General features: G+C 42.5%; 1 protein-coding gene across 15 annotated transcripts in view; it reads left to right on the top strand.

The window, feature by feature from the left end:
• SH3KBP1 (SH3 domain containing kinase binding protein 1) overlaps nt 1-16033 on the top strand; it is a 339638-nt gene that overhangs the window by 223956 nt on the left and 99649 nt on the right. For all 15 annotated transcript variants that reach the window (XM_025438119.3, XM_035711695.2, XM_025438092.3 and 12 more), the window contains one exon: nt 13848-13920. In XM_025438119.3, the coding sequence (XP_025293904.2) occupies nt 13848-13920 (73 nt within the window). The remainder of the gene's footprint in view (nt 1-13847; nt 13921-16033) is intronic.

The following is a 16033-nucleotide window of genomic DNA, read 5'->3' as shown; positions in this document are numbered from 1 at the left end:
CTGCCTTGGGAGGAGTATCTGTTTGGCCTAACCATTTAGGATTTCTTCATCCATTGTTGAATGGATGCCAAGCTTTGTAAAAGATGGCTCAGAGTGATTTTCTGTGGTGGTGTGTTTGCTCCTGAGTATCAAAATTCCCAATAAAAGGCTTTCTGTTCTCTGACAACAGGCCATTTTTCCCAGACACACGCCTTGTTGTTTTTCCATCGTTAACAGTAGATAACAGTTTGGATGCAGCCAGAAGCAGTTGGCATGGGCCTGTATTTGAGGGGCTTCTGGAACAGTCTTCCGGCCACTCACTGTAGGGTGCCACCTTAACCGAAGCTTTATTGACCTGAAAGCTCTGTGGGTTGTCGGCTTTGGCCTCAGTTGTTTCTCCCATTTTCTTTGTTCTGTCTGTTTTTCCTCCCAGGCAATGACTATATGGTGATTGCTGTTGCTTTTCTTCCTTGCTCATTTGTCAGAATTATAGCTTTGCTCCAAGCTGTCTCTGCCGCGTGACTGTCTTGTAAAAGTCGCTTCATGCTCTCCATTCCCCAAGCAAAGGAATGGGCCAGTTAACCTATTGTTTTAAAAAGCTGCTGTAATCGAAACAGTCATTCTTTGTAACTAGATTCATAAAGAGCATTATGATGATTGATTTTTTTATTCAGTAAAATTCAATAATAGCAATAATAGCTGAGCACTTTATATACATTTTTCCATTTAATCCTCCTAGAAAATCTATAAGGTACATGGTATCATTTCCATTTCAGACAAGGAGACGGGTATAGAGAGGTTAAGTAACTTGCCCGAGATCACATAGTGGTAAGTCTGTTCGTAGAGAGGAATCCTACTTAATATGAAGTCACTCTTGCTAGATACCATCATGAAAGGCGGGGAAAGTTTATTCGTTCTGTTGTTCTAGCACCTCAAAAAATGCATGGCACACAGTACTTTCTCCATAGATCTAAATATTTTTGATGAATGAATTTATTGTTGACTAAAGTAAATTATGAATATTTAGTGCCTCCAGTATGCAAGATGTACCCAAGGATACAGAGATTACCAAAATGCAGTCCTGGCCCCGCCCCCACTTGTATTCTAGTCCATCAGACAGACTACACATAAGTAGCCATAAATCCAAAGCAGAGAGGGTAGTGAGTGCTGTTCAGGAGATTCAAAGCATCTGCAGTAGGAACATGGAAGGTGTAAGAGAGTCCAAGGGTTACATGTAGGATATTTTCATGGAAAACACAGAATTTGTGTTCACCCCTTATTGTTGAATATGGCTTAGTAACTAGTAACTAGAGCGCCCTGAAGTTAATTTGATCTCTCTTGAAGGATAGCCATTCTTGTGGCACCTTGGGGTCCTCTTTCTAAGTATTTCACTCTCTGTCTAGAAGATGTAACCAATATGTGCCTGATCTCTGCATATATTTAGGAGGTTCCTGTTTTGAATAAGTATGTGTCGTGAACTCATTCTTCCTAATGGAATAAAATATAAAGATGGTATCATCGAGTCTTTAAGTTTTGATGCAGTTTTCTCTTCCCTTCTTCTGTAAAATCGGGGAGACCAGATGATTTTTAAAAAGGGGGGGGGAATAAGAGTTATTCTTTGGAAATCTGTGGAGCAGGCAATGAAAGGGATGAACGAGGGCAGCCCTGGTGGCGCAGCGGTTTGGCGCCGCCTGCAGCCTGGGGTGTGATCCTGGAGACCTGGGATCGAGTCCCACATCGGGCTCCCTGCATGGAGCCTGCTTTCTCCCTCTGTCTGTGTCTCTGCCCCTCTCTGTGTCTATGAATAAATAAATAAAATCTTAAAAAAAAAAAAAGAAAAGAGGGAAGAACGAGCCCGGCAGCATTAAAACCAGAGCTCTGTAGCAGGAGCCAGACTGAGAAACTGTCTTTCTGGAAGCAGTAGGTTGTCCTTCAGAGAAATGGAAGGAGTGTTTCCTCTAAGACTGAAATGAGCTTCTGGACAAAGATGGGGTTGTTCTCCAACTCACCTCTTTTGATGCTGGCTGCACCCCAGATTGTTTTGTGGTTGAATATTAAGTAGCAGGGTATTAGAGGCTCATGAGCAGTTTCTGGCCATTCTCGTCAACATTCATGCATAGAGGCTTATAGGGAAAGAGGCGTATTCTCTAAACCTTTTGACAATGTGCAGTAAAATATACATAACACGAAATTTACCATTTTGATCATTTTTAGGTACATACTTCTGTGGCACTAAGTACATTTCCATTGTTATGCAGCCATCCCCACCATCCACCTCCAGAAATCCCTTTGTCTTGCAAAACTGAAGCTCTATACTCCTTTAGCGCTAACCCTCCATTCCCTCTGCCCCCAGCCCCTGACGACCACCCTTCTACTTTCTGTCTCTAAAAATATGACTCCTCTAGGTGCCTTGTATGAGTAGAATCATATAGGATTTGTCCCTCTGTGACTGGCTTATTTCACTGATTTTAATGTTTTCAAGGTTCATCCATCCATGTTGTATCATGTGTCAAGATTTCCTTCTTCTTTAAGGCTGAATAATATTCCAGTGTGTGCCCTAGCCCTATAAATAGCTGTTTTACTTGAAAACAAAAAAATAAAGCATTGCTGCAAATATTACCTCTTCTCTGAAACTATTTCCTTTCCTTTCCTTGCTCTGAAGGACACAAAAGCTTCTCTGGAAATTTCTTTTTTTTTAAGACTTTATTTATTTATTAGAGAGAGTGCATGCAAGAGAGAGCAGGGGAGAGGCAGAGAGAGAAGGAGCAGACTCTGCACTGAGCACAGAGCCCAACAGCAGGCTCGATCCCAGGGCTGGGAGATGGTGACCTGAGCCGAAGGCAGATGCCCAACCAACTGAGCCTCCCAGGCACCCCTTCTCTTTTGGGGAAAGAAATTTCCCATTTTTGTCTCTAGTGTAAGACATTTTTGGAGACATATTTGACTAAACTGTTTACTTTAAATTTGTCAGATTAGAAAGATACTTTTTCATATGTCTCAAGAGCTTCTTCTGTGTCTCTGTTTTTAAAAAAGTATTTTAGTTTTCAAATGGTAGATTGGTGTTTTAACAGTAAGCTAACTGTTCACAACTATCACAGGCCTACTATTTTTCTCCAAAACGTCACCATACCAGCCTTGGAGCACTGAGAACACATTCACTATGATTCTTCACATTAGGATAGATTCTCTGAAATGCTTCCCTGAGTCTCTGTGATGGGCTGCTTTGCTCTCTAATCAGGATCTGAACTTTTTTTAAAAAAAAAGATGTTATTTATTAAAAAAAAAAAAGAAAGAAAAGATGTTATCTATTTATTCATGAGAGACACAGAGAGAGGCAGAGACATAGACAGAGGGAGAAGCAGGCTCCTTGCTAGGAGCCTGATGGGAGACTCAATCCCAGGACCCTGGTATCATGACCTGAGCCAAAGGCAGATGCTCAACCACTGAGCACCCAGGCATCCCAGGATCTGAACTTAATTTTGCTCTCAGTGCGTCACTGACGCTCAGTACCTATGGAAAATGTATATATGTAGACTCAAGAATGTAACGGAGTTTGGGTTTTGTCCATATTCAAACTAGTTCACAATCACCAACTTCTCCCTGTGGTGTCTGAAATTATGGAGAGGTCCAAATACTTCTCCAACGTCTCTTTTACATTCTTCGTTTCACTGCCTTGGTTGGATCATTGTGGCAACCTCCTGTTTAGCCCCTTGACTTTTGCATGTCTTTACTTTCTCCATTCTTTCGGAGGCCACCAAATCTTTGGTCTTAAGGTCGCAAGTTTGATCACACTACATCTCTGCTTACTACCAGTTGCCGTTAAGATAATGCACAAACTTAATATTGGCCCCAATTTACCTTGCTGGCCTCCTGACCCAAGTAGCTCTCCCTTCCTCCTCACACCCCCTTTCCCTGCACACATTCTCACTTTCACTCCTTCTTCTCTTCCCCTAGACCCTTTCCATCATTCTCTGCCTGGCAAGTTTCTGCTCACTTTTCAGAATTTGCCTCAAGCTTCATCAGTGCTGTGAGACTTATTTCCCAGTGTGGAACTATTAATGGCTCCTTTTTTTCTCTTCTATACACCTTTATTGTAGTGTTCATCCCTCTGTACTATGATGCTCTGCTAATGAGTCTGTCTCTGCTACTAAATTTTGAACTTAGTAAAGGTCCAGGACTTTGTCCATCTCATCTTTTAGTCAACTTCCACCATCACCCCTTACTATATCTACTTCAAAACACTCAGGGGAAAAAAAAACACTCAGGGGAAAAAAGCCACTGAGAATATATACTGCTACCCAGCCTCCAGCATAGAATGAAAGGGTGGAGGGGAAGGAGGGGATAGGGGAAGGAGAGAGAGGGCAGGCTAGCCTTCACTTTTGAGATATAAAGGAAAACTAAGAAGTGTGGTTTTGCCTTCAAGTGTGTCATAAAAATGTCATGATCCGGGGCACCTGGGTGGCTCAGTGGTTGAGCATCTGCCTTCGGCTCAGGTTGTGATCCCGGGGTCCTGGGATCGAGTCCCACATCGGGCTCCCTGCAGGGAGCCTGCCTCTTCCTCTGCCTGTGTCTCTGCCTCTCTCCCTCCGTATCTCTCATGAATAAATAAATAAAATATTTTTTTAAAAATGTCATGAACCATTGGAGGCTGCATGTCAGTAGAAACATTACTGAAACTGGCTTCGTGTAGCCAGTTGGACTTTACTTGAACCTTAAAAGTGAGATGGGATTCAAAGTCACTGAGGGAGGAGGTGCCAACCCGGGTAAGGGGACATGGCCTAGACTATGTTGTGATTGAATAAATCAAAATATTTTAAATCCAGAAAGCATCTTTGTATGTTAATTGGATTCATATTGCTACTTTATAGGAAAATTAGGACTTGGGTCTGCAAAAGTTCAGCAAGTTTCCTATTAAAGCCCTGGATGAACAAAACTCAAACCAGCCCCATGGTATTTACTCCTGCCATACCATCCTTCTCTCTCCCTTACTCATACTCTTTTTTAATTCTCCAGGTGCATCTAAAAAGAGAGCATTGTTAATCAAAAGATAAAACTAAATCCTCTAGTCTAAGGAAGGTTTACATTTTCCTTTTATGTGTCATAACACTGAAAATAGTCTTTTAGAGTATAATGGCGAATTGTATTTTGTCTAAGTGGTATATGCAATGGAAATTTACTTTGGCTTGTTCATCCTCTGTGAATAAGATGATCCTACAACAAAATAGCATGCAGGCTTCTCTCTTGGGAACAGTGGGGGTAAAATATAAACAGTATTTTTTTCATATAGTGTCAGATGTTTGGAGAGCTGCCTTCTATGATTTTAATGTTGTCTGAATGTCCATTCTCCACCTCATTGAGCACTTAAGTAGGTTTTGATCCATTCTTCAATGTTGGTTTTCCCAGCAGGAGTAGAAGCCTCTACTAAACCTTATTTTGTTTTGACAAAGAGAAAATCCTACCCTACCTGAGAATGTATTCTAGGGTTCTTTCTAGTTTTTTTTTTAGGGCATGGTCTCTAGAGCTATTCAAAATGCAAACAAGTGACCCACATGATCAAATCCTGGCAGAAGATAAAGTGCATGATAAATGATAGAATTGGCTGAAATTCACAGATACATCTTTCTACCGATACACACAAATGCGTGCAAGTGTCTCGGGGAGAGAGAGAAATACACTAACAGAAAACAGACTTCATACATACATGTTCAGTAGAATGACAGATACTAAACTTTTATTGGACAGATTGAAAGAGTAAACCCCGGAAGGCCTAATGGAAGCATCTAAGATGGGCTTTGGAGTTTTATATGCAGAGAAAGTTGGCTATTAGTCTTAAGAGCACAAGGGAAAGATACCAGCCATTGAGAGATATGGCTGGTTGAGGCAATTGGAAGTAAATTTCTTCAGGGCTTTGGGGATTTATATAAACAGCCATTAAGTAGCAGTATATATTCTGAGTGGCTTTTTTCCCCTGTTTGTTTTTTTTTTGTTTTGTTTTTTTAAAGATTTTGTTTATTCATGAGAGACAGAGAGAGAGAGAGAAAGAGAGGCAGAGACACAGGCAGAGAGAGAAGCAGGCTCCATGCAGGGAGCCCGACGTGGGACTCAATCCCGGGTCTCCAGGATCACACCCTGGGCTGAAGGCGGTGCTAAACTGCTGAGCTACCCGGGCTGCCCTCCCTGAGTGTTTTGAACTAGATATAGTAAGGGGTGATGGTGGAAGTTGACTAAAATCTGAGTCTCATGGGAAATCAGAGGAAGTTAGCCTGAACTGGGGAATAGGATTCTTGTCTAGAAAATTAGTGAAACAGTCCCTGTGGTGGTAACAAGGCTCTAGGCTTGGGTCAAAGAGGAAAGGGTAAATCTGAAAACAGGGCCTTGGTGTGCATCAGATATGAGAAGATACAGTAAGAGAGTAATCAAGGGTGGGTTCTAAGTCGTGAGTCCAGGAAACAAAGAGGATGAGTCCTGAGATTTTAGGAAGCAGAGGTAGTGGTGTTTATCCAACGATTCCATACACTACTCATTCTTATGGTGTGTTAATAGGCAGCAGGAGTACCAGTTACATTTAGAAAACACTTAGGTAATGCTAAGGATAAAGTTAAACAGTAACTATAGGACTTCTCAGAGCCTTTCTTTTTTTCCAGAGCCTTTAATATGCTATTATGCAAGTATTAGGCCAAGTGTTCGATGTTTCCCGTATTTACCAGATTGTGGGATTAGCCGTTTTGGCAGTTGGTTGGTTGGTTGAACATCTTGGGAACATACTTTGGAAAATTATTTCAGAACAAGAGAATGGTGTATATACCTGGATGATAATGAACCCTCCAGATGAAGGTCTTTTGATCATAATAGATAGGAACTTGAGGGAACATGAGGCAATAGGCTAGGATGAATATTTGGAAACCATAGGCAGAGAGCTGTCTACCAGAAACATGGCTGAGACTGGATTCTGCTTTATAGTGACTAATAATTAATAGGAGCTCAGGGGCATGGGTACAAGGGCATGAGGCCGGGGCAACAGGTCTAGGACGATATCCCGGAAAATGTGCTGTCACCTAAAACTATGCTGGAAAGATCTGATACATGGCAGTGACAAACCATGGGGCTCTAAGAGGGCCTCCTGGTCTGCTTTGTCAAGAAGGACCTCTCCCCTCATTCACCAGTTGTGCTGTGGGAGGATGCTAATGCTAGGGCAAAGGGGGAGTCCATGGCACCCCCAAACTCCCTGCTCCTCTCAACATTTACTGACCCTTCATATCCTTTGTGGAGATAGAGAATAAAATAATATCTAGGTCCTGCTCTCAAGCAGGTCACTATATTTGAAGAGGAAAAAGGGAGAAAAGCAGTTAAACTTCTCAGTGTAATACAGTTAACAAATGCTTCCAAAGCAGCTATGAATCTGATAAGGTCTTCAACCATGATTGGGCAAAGAGGTTTAGCATAACTTGAATTATTGCTAAGTTTTCAAGACAACCAGGGAAATAAATGCTATATAAGTAACTAACTGTAGGTCTTAAGCCCAATTTTATAGTCAGAAGATTACTTTAACAATTCTTTTTCTTATAGTGATGCTTAAAAATAGGCTGAAGCATGCATCTTTGGAGATGTCAGAATTGACCTAGTGGTATGTGAGATGTTTTAAAGGTGACCTCTGTCTCTAGAATGGAACTAAAAATATATTTTTACTTTTACTGGACCGTGCATTTTATCTTCAGAATTCTGAGTTGCATTTTACTCTGCCATATGTCCTGTTGATATTAAATAGTTTAAACTGAGCCAACCAAAGATGGGCAAATTGACAGTTGCTAATGTAAATTTCCCAGCAAGTAGAAAAGGCTTCCATCAGAAGCTCACAGGCGCACATTGTAAGGATGCTCCTTTGTGCTTGTTCTCTTCTGGCTCTGACATGAGCTTCAGGGCTTTGGCTCTGCTCCTACTGCTCCCTGCTGAGCAGCAGGAAGACTTTTCATAATATCATCAATTATAGGTGTTCGTGAAGGGGGTGTTTAAAAAGAAATATTCGGAGTTTACAGTAAGCTTTAGTAATTTGTGCATCCTTTCAGAGTTATGATGTTAAATGAAAGCTAAAAAGTTGTGGATATGGTTACATATACATACTGTTTTGTTTTCTCCAGTCACTATTTCCTGTAGCTTTTATCTCCCCATATCCTGTATGTGACTAACATTTGGGGTAACCATGCCACATTGCTATACACTCCTCAACACAGCACTCTGGAAAACCCAATGCATTGCCGTTTCAGTGTTTGCAGTGATGTGTGGCATCCTCCTGCCTTTTCATATGCTTCCCTGTCTTGCATTGAACAGGCACTTAATAAATCTGTACTGAGCAGAAAGGAAAAGGATACTGTTATTTTTAAAAGATATTTATTTATTATTGAGAAACAGAGAGAGAGAGAGAGAGAGAGAGGCAGAGACACAGGCAGAAGGAGAAGCAGGCTCCACGCAGGAAGCCCGATGCAGGACTCGATCGCGGGACTCCAGGATCACGCCCTGAGCCGAAGGCCAACACCCAACCACTGAGTCACCCAGGCATCCCAGAAGGAATACTGTTAGACACAAGTGTAGTAAAAGGGATGCCTTGAAAGAGCCATCCTTTATCTTATATTTTACCAGCTGTTTGAAGAGTTATCTCATGTATTTGGCTTTCTGTGAGCACTTGAGTAATGTCTGCGTATAGCTTCTCAGAAGATCACCCTCTTCTAGAATAGGTATCCGAAAACCTGGTCTACTAACAGAGAGGCTTCACTGACTGCTAGAATTTAGGGAGCTCTCACTCTCTTCCCCCTATCCACTGAACCTGGTTGCCTTTGTGATGAAGAATTATGTGTGGTATTCTTGGAGAGGGGACTTTTCAGAGATGGGACTTAAACTTCTTTCTTTAGCATTGTCCTATAATGAGAAAATTGTATGCACTCAAAGGAGTTTATATCTGAGTTATAATGAAGTCACAGGAGTGGGTTGATTTGAGTAGGACCCTGGCCTCACGCTCCATCAGTCACAAAGAGAAACAGATATATTAGTCATTAGGGAACTGGATTCCACTGGGCTCAAATCCAGTGACTGTCTTTCCTACAAGCATTAGTTTCTTCATTTTGGCATAGAAAAGGAAAAAAAAAATTACTTGCTCCAGTAACTGAAATCATATGGGGCTTATCTTTCCCAATGCTATATTACCAGATCTTGTGGAGCTAGGAGTATATATGATGCTCCTACTGTACACAACCCCCCCAGAAACTTAGTACTTTTGTCAAGAAAGCAAATAGTTGAGAGACTTCTGGTCTTAAATATTCAAAGGAATGAATTTTTTTAGTTATTTATTTTTATTTTATTTTTTTTTATAAGGATTTTTTTTAAAATTTTTATTTATTTATGATAGTCACAGAGAGAGAGAGAGAGGCAGAGACACAGGCAGAGGGAGAAGCAGGCTCCATGCACCGGGAGCCCGACGTGGGATTCGATCCCGGGTCTCCAGGATCGCACCCTGGGCCAAAGGCAGGCGCCAAACCGCTGCGCCACCCAGGGATCCCAGTTATTTATTTTTAAAAGTCATTTTTTAAAATGGAGATTAGGATGTGGTAGGAGAGACAAAAGTTGCTGGCAGCCTGGTGATGACTGTATGTCGAAGTAGATCCATAGCAATAGTAGATGATATCAGTGGCAATCAATAATTGTCTATTTGTAGAGTCTTCAGCTTTATACAGTCATCCGTATGGACATCTACTCCCAGACTAAGCAGCAGCTCCAAGATGGGGGGGCAAACAGAGCAGAGTAGCATAGATGTTGGTACTAATAAGTCTTTAGGCCACAGCACAGAGAAGAGGAAATGCTGGGCTGAGCTGTGGAGCGTAGCTGGCAAGTGTTCCTTTACAAGGCAGATGGTAAAATGGGCCTGTTGCCCATCTCTTAGGAGTGAAAGAGCTGTGTCCTGAGCAGAGTCAACACAACCCCCAAGTGCATGGCCAGTCCTTGTCCTGGATAAGCTACCTTCTTAGGAGGGCAAAATCCCGGAACCCTGCTGAGGAAGCAGTGAGTAGAGATCCTGAATCCTCTTCCATAGCTGCTGGAAGCCTAACATCCTTCTTCACTGCCTGCAAGGTGGACGAGAGATGTTTGGATGTGATTCCCTGATTTCTCTGTCCACTTAGGCCTGGCCTTCAATTATATATGACCTATATGTGTACTAGAGCTAGGCATTGCCCTTGGAAAGTTGAGAGTCTTTTCACTTTTATCCTAGTGGACCAAAGTTGTTTTCAGCCACGTAGGGGAAGCTGAAAGCCTGGTGATAAAGCAGTATTTCATTGCCCCTTGTTTTTGTTCTTATATTTAGGGGAAAGGCAGGGACAGAGGTTCTAAAATGTGGTGTTTAGAAAGGGGTAGGGCATTTGGGGTGGATGCATTTATGGAGGAGCACTGCAGGCTATTAGTGGGCAGGAGCAAAGGTTGCCAGATATCCTTTAGTGTAGTGTGTGAGACAGTCTCGTACAACGAAGAGATGTCCCATCTACCATACCCGTAGAGGGAAACACTCTGAAAGCCACAGGACTTGGCTCTCCCTGAAGGTTTGTGCAGTCATGCACATCTGCTCACTTGGCCTTCAAAGTAGTCTGAGGCTAGGGATGGTCATCCATTGTTGATACAAAACCATCTTCCTGTCCATTCGTCCATCTGTCCCTTCCCACACCCATCCTCTCAGGGTTTCTTTAGTGAAGGGTCTCATAGCCACCTGGGCTCCCATTCTCTCCCCTCAGTGACATCGTCTCCCACTGTCAGCTCCACTAAACTCTGAGCTGAGTGACATAGTAGGAGTGATGAGTTGTTACGCCACCGGAGAGCAGAGAAGGTAAAAGGCATCAAGGCCTTCTGGAAGGAGAGAGAGAAGAGTAAGAAGAGTGAAAAAGATGGTTTATGATGTATGGAGGTATGAGAGTAGGCACCTGCATTGTTAATTAATCCAAGAGAGGTATTTGGTTAGTGCTGATGGAGTCCCACCCACATCTACGTCAGGGCTTCTGGATCTTGAGCGTGCATCAGCATCCCCTGGAGGGTGTGTTCAGACAGAGACTGCCGGGCACCGTCCCCAGAGTTTCTGATTGAGAAAGTCTAGGGTGGGGCCCGGGAATTGGCTTTACTAGCAAGTTCCCAGTGATAGATACTGTGCTGCACGGTCTGGGAGCTTTACTCCGCCTGTGGGATGCCTGGGGGATCAGGCTGAGAGGGGAGGAACTTGCCTTACTCTTGACCTTCAATCACCGCCCAAAAGAAGAAAGAAGGAGTCCATTTAAGTCCAGAGCCCCTGGCAGATGAGTGCATTATCAGCCTCACCATCACCCCTGTTGCTGGGATCCACACAGAGGCCAGGGTGCAGTATTTTCTGAAACAGTGAGGAGAAAGAACAGAGTAAGCTCTGCATTCGCGTGTCTTTCTGTATAGAAGTAAGTGTATTTAACTGGTGGCTGTTCTTGATGTATCTTAGCTTTCGCTGTCCTGTGAACCAGGGCGTCAGAGACCATGAGCAGCACTTCGTTTTGTTACTAAATAAGAGGCAGTTGTAAGAACACACAACCTGTGAAGGGTTCCCTAAAGGAAGGCATCTGGTTTAAAGCCCAGACTACTGGGGGATGCCTGGGTGGCTCAGTGGTTGAGCTTCTGCCTTTGGCTCAGGTCATCATCCCAGGTTCCCGGGATCGAGTCCCACATCAGACTCCCTGCATGGAGCCTGCTTCTCCCTCTGCCTGTGTCTCTGCCTCTCTCTCTGTGTCTCTCATGAATAAATAAATAAAATCTTTAAAAGAATAAAATAAAATAAAGCCCAGACCATTGGAAGCCTCCTTTAAAAAAAAAAAGATTTTATTTATTCATGAGAGACACAGAGAGAAAGAGAGAGAGAGAGGCAGAGACACAGGCAGAGGGAGAAGCAGGCTCCATGGAGGGAGCCCGATGTGGGACTCGATTCCGGGATTCTGGGATCACGCCCTGGGCCGAAGGCAGGCACTAAACCGCTGAGCCACCCAGGGATCCCCAGGAAGCCTCATTTTTACCCAGAAAGGAACCCAAGTCAGGAATGAGCAGTGTTTCCTTTCTGTATTTTCCTGATTTCCTCTCTCCACTGTCAGTAATCACTAAAGTATTAATGGTTTTACTTTTCTTCTTCCTAATAAGTTAACTACAGTGTTGCTTTGTTTCAGTCCCTAAGGGAAGGATGGAGATTGAGGAGGATGCCATTGGAAGTGCAAACAGGAATGTGAATGCCACTTGACAGTGTCTCCTCTTCTCGGCACTTCCTGATTTTTCAAGATAATACTAAGGATGGTTTTTCGTCAAATTTGACCTTATGGCCAAATAACAACATGCTTTCTTCCTCCTTGATGCTTCCTTGGAATCACAAAATGTTATTAGTTTGAGTACTTAGCAGCAGTCAAGGGGCGGCATGATATTTTGGGTTTCATTTTTTATACAATTTAGAAAGCCCTGTGGCACTAAATAAAAATGTCACCGTGTAAAATGTAAAAGCTTTCTGTCACAAATGTTTTTAAAAATTCATGAAGGTCTGAGGATTTGATTTATCTTATCCTCTTTCTGTGATTTATTCATATTTAATGTTAGTTTCAACATTTGAAGCATGAAGAACTTTTTCAAATTAAAAACTGTGGTGAATCGGTTTTATTTGAGGAAACATTCCACCAGGCCAGTTTTTGAATTATGCAGTTCATTCCTCTCCATGTGTTTGAAGGACAGATATGTTTGGTTTTCCCAGTGGCTGGAATTCTCACCAGGGAAAGCATTCATTGCTGGGGAGCTTGATTTCCCCAGCTACTTGGTTTCAACAGCTGTTTCGCTGGAATCAATAGACAGTTTCTTTGGGCCTTAAGCATAATCACACGAATGTGGTGGCAAAAGAGAAGAGTGGGAAGAGACCTCACCTTTGGAACTATCATTTTGTTTGCTGTCTGTTTTTTCGTTTTTGGTACTTTGAGCCTCTGAGCCACCTGTGTTTTCAGGAACATCTTTAGTCAGAGACAAGATCAGTCTTTTCGGTGGATGGTCATAAATAATAAATGATAATAGAATTAGCTTTGAATGAAGGAAAGAAAATGAACTCCAAACAGACTCATCTTTTTTTTTTTTTTTTAAGTAAATAAACACCTAGGATCTGTGACACTGGCCTCTCTCAAAGCCCTGGAAGGTTAAAAGGCTGGTGAGAGGAGGGCTGCAAGGCCCTCCATGTTCCACCTTTGGGGCAGCTAGAGCTGTCCTTGAGGACGTGGATGTGTTGACTTGTACCCTGCAAGACAAGTTGGATTTTTTTCGGTGGCCAGGAGATGCAGTAAGGCACACTTGCTCCGGACACTCAGGCTTCTGCCTCGCTTTCCACCTGCCTGTACACCTGTCCTTCTGGCCCTCCATCCCTTTACCCTTTCCTTCTTTCTGTCTGTTTATTCTTTCCCTCTTACTACCATTCTTCTGCTCTGCAGACACTTGTGAGCACCTCCTCTGGGCCAGCTGCTGTGCCCCAACAGATGTAGTCAGCTTCTCATAATGTGAGAGGAAATGTGCCTGTCTAGTCTGCTGAAAATAATCAAACTTTTAATAAGGACATAAGGAAGAATGACAATAAAAGGTACTGAGTGCCTCCAAGGATAAAGCTCTTTCTACCTGGTCCTCCCACTTGTTTGTCATGGAGGGTCTGACCTGTCGAAGAATGGCAACCACTACACGCAGCAGCAAAAACTTAAGTCTGTGGTTTTTAGAAGCAGTCGGGAGCATTTTTTCATCATGAACTTGATTTTATTTCTTTGCTTAATGGAGAGAATCATCTTGTTCAGTAAAATGGTCTCTTTCCTCCCCAGACTATTGGAAAGAAGTTACCTCCAGCTACAACTCCGGAGCCGTCAAAACCAGAAATGGACAGCAGGACAAAGAGTGAGTTACCTTATTTCTCCAGTTTACTCTTGGAAGCCGTTAAGGGTTTTCCAGTCATGGAAATGCCTTTGAAAAATCCTCACATTATCTAAATGGCTGTTTAACTTTTTTTATTTTAAATTTCAGGGTAGCTAAGGTACAGTGTTCTGTTAGTTTCAGGTGTACAATGTAGTGATTGCACAGTTCTGTACATTACTCAGGGCTTGTCATGATTAGTGTACTCTTTAACCCCTTTTACCTTAATGGCTTTTAAAAACACATCACAAAAAATACACCCAAATGTGTTTCATGAGGTCCTGCCAGTGGGTGGGCACAAGTTAGGTTCAGAACTCCTGCAGGTTTTCTCCTTTCTGGAACATGGTCCTTTCCTGCCACCTGTATCTTGCCCATGTGCAGAGCCACGGCTTATCTGTGTATACCCAAGCACTTTGCATAGTTCGGGAGGCAGAAAGATTTTAGAGAATGGCAACTCAAACAATTTGGGGACACACAGGCCTTCAAGTCCAGGGCCCTATCTTCTAGCCTGAGACCTCAACCAGCACTCCCAAACTCTGCCTTCCTGCCAGCATCCTCCACCTGTCTCGGCTATTATCTCTTGACATACAGATGTCTTTCTTCCATTGAGCCAGATACGCTCTTCCTGTAATTTTTATCCACGAATTTTAGTATCGGAATCTATATTGGTATTAGCCCATTTTTCTCTTAATAGCTCTTTAAGTATTTGAGGATGGCTGTCTCCCCAAAACCTTCCCACAGGGCAGTATTCCCTACTTTGGGTCCATTGCCAGTTAAAATACAGGATGTCCAGGTACATTTACATTTCAGATAAACAGTGAATAATTTTTTGGTTGTAAGTAAGTCCCACGCACCATTTGTTGTTTATCTGAAATGCAAATATACCTGGGCATCCAGAATTTGTAGTTCTTAACCTGGCAAGCCTCCAATTCCTTTTGTTATCCTTCCAGTAACTAGGGCATTCTGGATGGGCTCTGGTCAGAACCAATTACTTCAATTCCTTCTAGGGATTTTGTTTTATTGTTGTTTGTTTGTTTTTGTTTTTGTTTTTAGTTTCAGATTTTCTTATGAGGATAATATGGACAGACTACTAATCTAGTTTGGAAAGCCAAAGATTGAGAGAACATAAATCACACAAATATGATTAACGTAGGAATAAAGCCTAGCTTTATTCTTTTAATTGCAAAATAATATACCAAGAGTTCGTTTTGCAGGGTAAAATGGGTAGATTCGAGAGCAAATGAGTGATACTGCCTTAGACTTAAGAAAATGAGTTTGTGGGACTTGTCAAGCCAAAAATGGTGGCTTTGAGAAATAAGTTCATGGATGGTACAGATGCAGATGCTAGATCTCTGCCTTAATGTTTAGGGTTCAGATGAAGTCTACATGCCTTTTGTCCATTAATGATATAGTCAGATTCCTGATAATAGGCAGAAAGCCCCCTGGTCTAAGTCTCTAACCCCGCAGTTCTTACACTTGAGTGTGCTCCAGCATCACTTGGAAAGCTGGGCCCTACCCTCCACCTTGCTGGGTCCCACCTCCAGAATTGCTCAATCAGTAGGTCTGGGGTGAGGCCTGAAAATTTGCATTTCTAAGGAATTCCCAGGTGGTGCTACTGCTGCTCCTGGTTGAGGACCCACACTTTCAAAACCACTGTTAGGAGCTTATACATATTCCTAAGGAGAAACTGGCCCTATATTTTTATTCATGCAGGTTATAGGCTTATCATGCTAGACCTGCATTTAGGCACTAAAGAATTTTGAGGAATTAAGCATTAAATCATTTCTGCAAACATTTCTCTTGTTGGACAGTAGCCTGTCCTTCCTCCCATTCACCTGCTTATTCTATAGTTATGGCTATTTAACAAGCTTATAAATGATCACTATTATTAGCAAAGTTGCCTGGATGTCCAGAACCGGGAAGAGGCAGAAGAAGGCAAAGGAGAAGACCCATCAAGCCTCAAAGGTGATTGGAATGTGGTCCCTAGGACAGGCTGTCCTCATGACACGTGACAACCAGTGGTCTTTATCAACCTGACTTGTGTTTACAGAAATAGTAATCTGAGAAACAGAATTTTTTTTAACGGAAAGAGTTTCAG

The sequence above is a fragment of the Canis lupus genome, chromosome X, assembly GCF_003254725.2.
Source record: "Canis lupus dingo isolate Sandy chromosome X, ASM325472v2, whole genome shotgun sequence".
NCBI lineage: Eukaryota > Metazoa > Chordata > Mammalia > Carnivora > Canidae > Canis > Canis lupus.
Note: the sequence above shows the minus strand (reverse complement) of the source record. Positions and strands in the feature narration are given on the sequence as shown.